Source organism: Octopus bimaculoides, chromosome 14 (genome assembly GCF_001194135.2).
Source record: "Octopus bimaculoides isolate UCB-OBI-ISO-001 chromosome 14, ASM119413v2, whole genome shotgun sequence".
Taxonomy (NCBI): Eukaryota; Metazoa; Mollusca; class Cephalopoda; order Octopoda; family Octopodidae; genus Octopus; species Octopus bimaculoides.
In genome coordinates, this window is record NC_068994.1 from 12,162,821 (window position 1) to 12,168,199 (window position 5,379).

At 38.7% G+C, this 5,379-nt stretch overlaps 1 protein-coding gene across 1 annotated transcript in view; it reads right to left on the bottom strand.

Moving 5' to 3' along the window:
- LOC106874977 (PRELI domain-containing protein 1, mitochondrial) overlaps nucleotides 1-5,379 on the bottom strand; it is a 14,147-nt gene that overhangs the window by 5,117 nt on the left and 3,651 nt on the right. Inside the window, exon 2 of the mRNA XM_014922908.2 lies at nucleotides 838-953. Within this exon, the coding sequence (XP_014778394.1) occupies nucleotides 838-929 (92 nt within the window). The 5' untranslated portion in view covers nucleotides 930-953. The remainder of the gene's footprint in view (nucleotides 1-837; nucleotides 954-5,379) is intronic.

Genomic DNA, 5,379 nt, shown 5'->3' on the forward strand with positions numbered 1-5,379 from the left:
TAATAGGATAAATTCTTTTATAAAAAATTATCAAGTAGCTAGCGTGAAAAAACCTCACAAGGGAAAAAAATCCATCATTTATTCCCCAAAATATTTTTATTTATATAAGGGCATTACTATAGACGAATGCCTCACGCTAAGAGGGACTCTAAGGTCAAATTACAATAATAAACACATTTTTAAAAATGTGTTTATTATGGTAGTTTGACCTTAGAGTCCCTCTTAGTGTGAGGCATTCATGTATAGTAATGCCCTTATATATATATATATATATATATACACACACAAACATACATCACCATCGTTTAATGTCCACTTTCCATACTGGCATGGGCTGGATGGTTTGACATGGAGCTGGCTAGCAGAGAGCTGTCCAGACTCCAATTGTTTGTTGTGGCATGGTTTCTATGGCTGGATACCCTTCCTATAATGCCAAGCACTAGGACAATGTGCTGGGTGTTATTTACGTGCCACTGGCATAGGTGCGTTTACGCAGCACCAGCACGGATGCATTTATGCAGCACCAGCATGGGTACTTTTTATGTGACGGAGGCACCAGAAAGGACAAGCTTGCATGTGTGGAAGACGATTTAACTTATGAAAAGGGTCTTCAGTATATCTGAAATGTGAAGGAAAATATGATGGATAATGAAATGAATAATGTATGGCAAATGTAATGTAATAAATGATAATATATGTGTGTTTAGTTATAATCCTCTACAAACCGTGTATTAAAACAGGTTCTACACTGGAACAGGAAATGAGACATACAGACAGAAATGTGAAGAAAGTTGTGCTGTTTTTTTTTGTTTTTTTAAAACTTTTTAATTAACTAACCTGTATGGATTTGGATAGCGTTGCCAAAATGCAGAAGCTAACTGGTCCCAGGAAAATTTTAAGATTTGAGTGCCACTGTAATATTTCACCATAATCTTCCGATAGAAAATGTGTCTCTGAAAAGTAAAAAAAAAATATCAGAATTAGCAGAGGAACCCTTCAAATTATAACACTAAAATATTATTGTTTAATTATATTTAGACTTACTCAAACAGAGACTGCTCTGATTAAGTAGATCTATGGTTTAGGACATTCCGACTTTGTTCATCCCATTTATTTTTTTCTTCTTTGCTCATAGGCGCAGGAGTGGCTGTGTGGTAAGTAGCTTGCTTACCAACCACATGGTTCCGGGTTCAGTCCCACTGCGTGGCACCTTGGGCAAGTGTTTTCTACTATAGCCTTGGGCCAACCAAAGCCTTGTGAGTGGATTTAGTAAACGGAAACTGAAAGAAGCTCATTGTACATATGTATATGTATATATATATGTGTGTTTGTGTGTCTGTGTTTGTCCACCCCCCCAACATCGCTTGACAACCGATGCTAGTGTGTTTACGTCCCCGTAACTTAGCGGTTTGGCAAAAGAGACCGATAGAATAAGTACTAGGCTTACAAAGAATAAGTCCTGGGGTCGATTTGCTTGACTAAAGGCGGTGCTCCAGCATGGCCGCAGTCAAATAACTGAAACAAGTAAAAGGGTAAAGAGTATATCTCAACCACGTGGTTTTAGGTTCAGTCCAACAGCATGGCACCTTGAGCAAGTATCTTCTACAGTATCTCTGGGCCAGCCAACACCTTGTGAATGAATCTGGTAGATGGAAACTAAAAAATATCCATTGTGTATGTGTGTGTGTGTTTGCTTGTATATGACTGTAAGTGAGCATCACTGTCATATAGGTGATGCTGCTTATTTCCAGTCTTCCACAGAGAAATACATACTTGTTTGGAAACAGGTGAGGGTTGGCAACAGGAAGGGCATCCAACCATAGAAAATCTGCCTCCACAAATTAACAAATTCAATCCAATCTGTGCAAGCATGGAAAAGTGGACGTTAAGTGATGATGACAAGTACAACTCGGCCTACACCATCTAATGTATCTTTCCCTTTTAAGATGGTGAGGTGAATGAAAAAAAGCCAAATTAAGTTGAAAAACCTTATCTAAGGAGATATACACATTTGAAACAGTCCTCCACCATTTGGCTATGTAAAAGAATACATAAATAAAAAAGCATTGGTTATCAATCAATCTTATCTATCATCTTTTGTTTGCTTTTGTCATTGGATTGCAGCCATGCTAGGGTACCACCTTGAATGGTTTAGTCAAACAAATCAACCCCAGTACTACTTCTTTTTGAAGTGAGGTACTCAACCTATAGTGGAGGCGCAATGGCCCAGTGGTTAGGGCAGTGGACTCGCGGTCATAAGATCGCGGTTTCGATTCCCAGACTGGGCATTGTGAGTGTTTATTGAGCGAAAACACCTAAAGCTCCACGAGGCTCCGGCAGGGGATGGTGGCAAACCCTGCTGTACTCTTTCACCATAACTTTCTCTCACTCTTACTTCCTGTTTCTGTTGTACCTGTAATTCAAAGGGTCAGCCTTGTCACACTGTCACGCTGAATATCCCCGAGAACTACGTTAAGGGTACACGTGTCTGTGGAGTGCTCAGCCACTTGCACGTTAATTTCATGAGCAGGCTGTTCCGTTGATCGGATCAACTGTAACCCTCAACGTCGTAAGCGAAGGAGTGCCAACAACAACTTAACCTACCAGTCTCTTTTTGCCAAACCCCTAAATTACAGAGATGTAAACAAACCAACACCAGTTATCAAGCAGTGGTAGGGGACAAACACAAAGACGCGCACACATACACGTACACGATGGGCTTCTTTCAGCTAAATCCACTTTCTACTAAATCCACTCACACGGCTTTGATTAGCCTGGGAAACAAGCTTCTCACCACACAGCCATACTTGTACCTATATTGTGTTAAATACTTGAGTCATTAACAAGAGTGCAGTTTTTTTTGCTTTGTTTTTAATACTTAGCATCATCTTTAGAGGTGAAACAATTTTTAACAACATTTGCATCACAATTATCTCTTCACTGATATGATCTGATCATCATGAGATGTTTTACTCCTGGATGTGTAAATGTCTGGTTGAGATTAGTAAGTGATAAGATTATAGTTTTTCAGACTAATTAAGCTAACCTTTAGCTATGATTTTTCTTTGTTTTTTTTATACATCTACTCTACATTTTGATCTCTAATCATCACCATCATCAGATGCCTACTTATTTCTGGATGTGTACATAAAACCTGACTGGATTTGAATAAGGTACCTATCTTTTTAAACTGAAAGTAATCCACAATGCAAATGAAATAAAGTTTGTTTCGAATCCAGTCTGGTATTAATGTGAATGTATATGGCTGAGTGTTTAGAATGTCGGACCAACAATTATAAGGTTGTGGTTTCAATTCCTAGATTGTGAAGCACATTGTGTTTTTTAAGTAATGGGTACCAACAGCTGGTAGGGGTTAACCTAGTGGTGGACTGGTGTTCAGTTTTGAAAAGGAACATATTGTACTCTCGCTTGCTTGTACATCATACAAGAAGACACTTGCTCATATAAACTAAGTTAAGATCTGGTCATATGAGCTTGCTGATTTATGACAGACATAAGACTAACGTCTGGTACTATTCACACATACAGAGATATAACATCTGATGGTGATCGGAGATCAAACAGATCACATTACAGTGTCAATGCAAATGCGTTCATTTCAAAAATGACGTTAACAGCCTGAAGAATTTTATCTTATACATTATTCTATCTTATTACCAAGGTGCAGGCATGGCTGTGTGGTAAAGAATCCAGCTGTGAAAACTTTGCCGAAACTGACCTCGCCTGTGCCACATAAAAAGCACTAAGTCCACTCTGCTGAGTGGTTGGTGTCAGGAAAGGCATCCAGCTGTAAAAATCCTGCCGTAACAGTTACAGAAGTCTGGTGCAGGCTTCCGCTTGGCCGGCTCTTGTGGTACCATCCCACCCATGCTAGCATGGAACACGAATGTTAAATGATGATATTTGTTTCAGTCATTTGACTGGGGGCCATGTTGGGAACCTGCCTTGAAGGGTTTTAGTCAGATAAATTGATCCCATAACCTTTTTTTTTAAAGCGTAGTACTTATTCTGTTAGTCTATTTTGCCAAACTGCTAAGTCATGGGGATGTGAACACACCAATGCTGGTTGTCAAGCAGTGGTGGAAGACAAACACAAAGACACAGATATATATATATATATATATACATACTCTTTTACTTGTTTCAGTCATTTGACTGCGGCCATGCTAGAGCATCGACTTTAGTTGAGAAAATCGACCCCAGGACTTATTCTTTCGGTCTCACACACACACACACATATATATATATATATGATGGGCTTTTTTTCAGTTTCCATCTGCCAAATCTATTCACAAGGCTTTGATTGGCCAGAGGCTATAGTAAAAAACACTCGTCCACGGTTCCATACAGTGGGACTGAACCCAAAACCATGTGGTTTGGAAGCAAGCTTCTTATCACATGCCCAGGCCTGTGCCTATTATTGCAAAATAATAAAGTAAATATGTAACAGTGTATTGTCTGTTCCATAGTGACAAATGGCATCCACAGTATTGACTTTTATCTTAATATACTGAATAGCTTTCTAATGGCTTCTCCTACTCATCAACAGCTGCTGCTGTTGTTGTTGTTGTTGTTAAGAGCCAGTCAGTCTGCAGCTTTGCATCTGCAGCAAATGAAATATAGAAAATACAGTAATCTGAGGTCAAGGCAGCCAATTAAGCGGAGTCATTAGAATGTCAGAGAGAATATAGAATGCTTAGTGGCATTTGTCATGATTCTTTGCACACTGAGTTCAAATTCCCACCAAGGTTAACTCTGTCTTTTATCCTTTTTTAAGTCAATAAATAAATTGCCACAGAAGTACTGGGTTCAGTCCCTGCCCTATCTCTCTTTTTTTCCAGAATTGGCTATAACTAAACAAAATGGTATCTTTGCCTTTCATCCTTTAGGGGGTCAATAAAATAAGTACCGTTTTAGCACTGGGATTTCCATGCCAAAATTCGAAACCATTGTCTGTCTATGAGACATACAATCCTCGCAACAAAGTTAAAAAGAAATAATCATGTCGAATAAGTTATTAAAATAGCTGACGATACACGTCAAGCTGTGAAGTAAGATACAAACCTGTTAATGCATGAAAAAAAAAAATGATGCACACATACACACACACATGTAAGCATCCAGACAGACACATATACTAACTCATTCATGAGTACTTGCCAGCTCCGCATACATCACATGCTATTTTGATAACAATATATATATATATATATATATATATGTATATATATATATATATGTATATATATAGTTATCGCCAAGCCAACATGGCAGTCCCAAAATTAGGACGAAAGCTGCCGTGAATTAGCTCCAAGAAGCCATCGCCTCTAGCTAGCTATGTGACACACGAAACCTGTG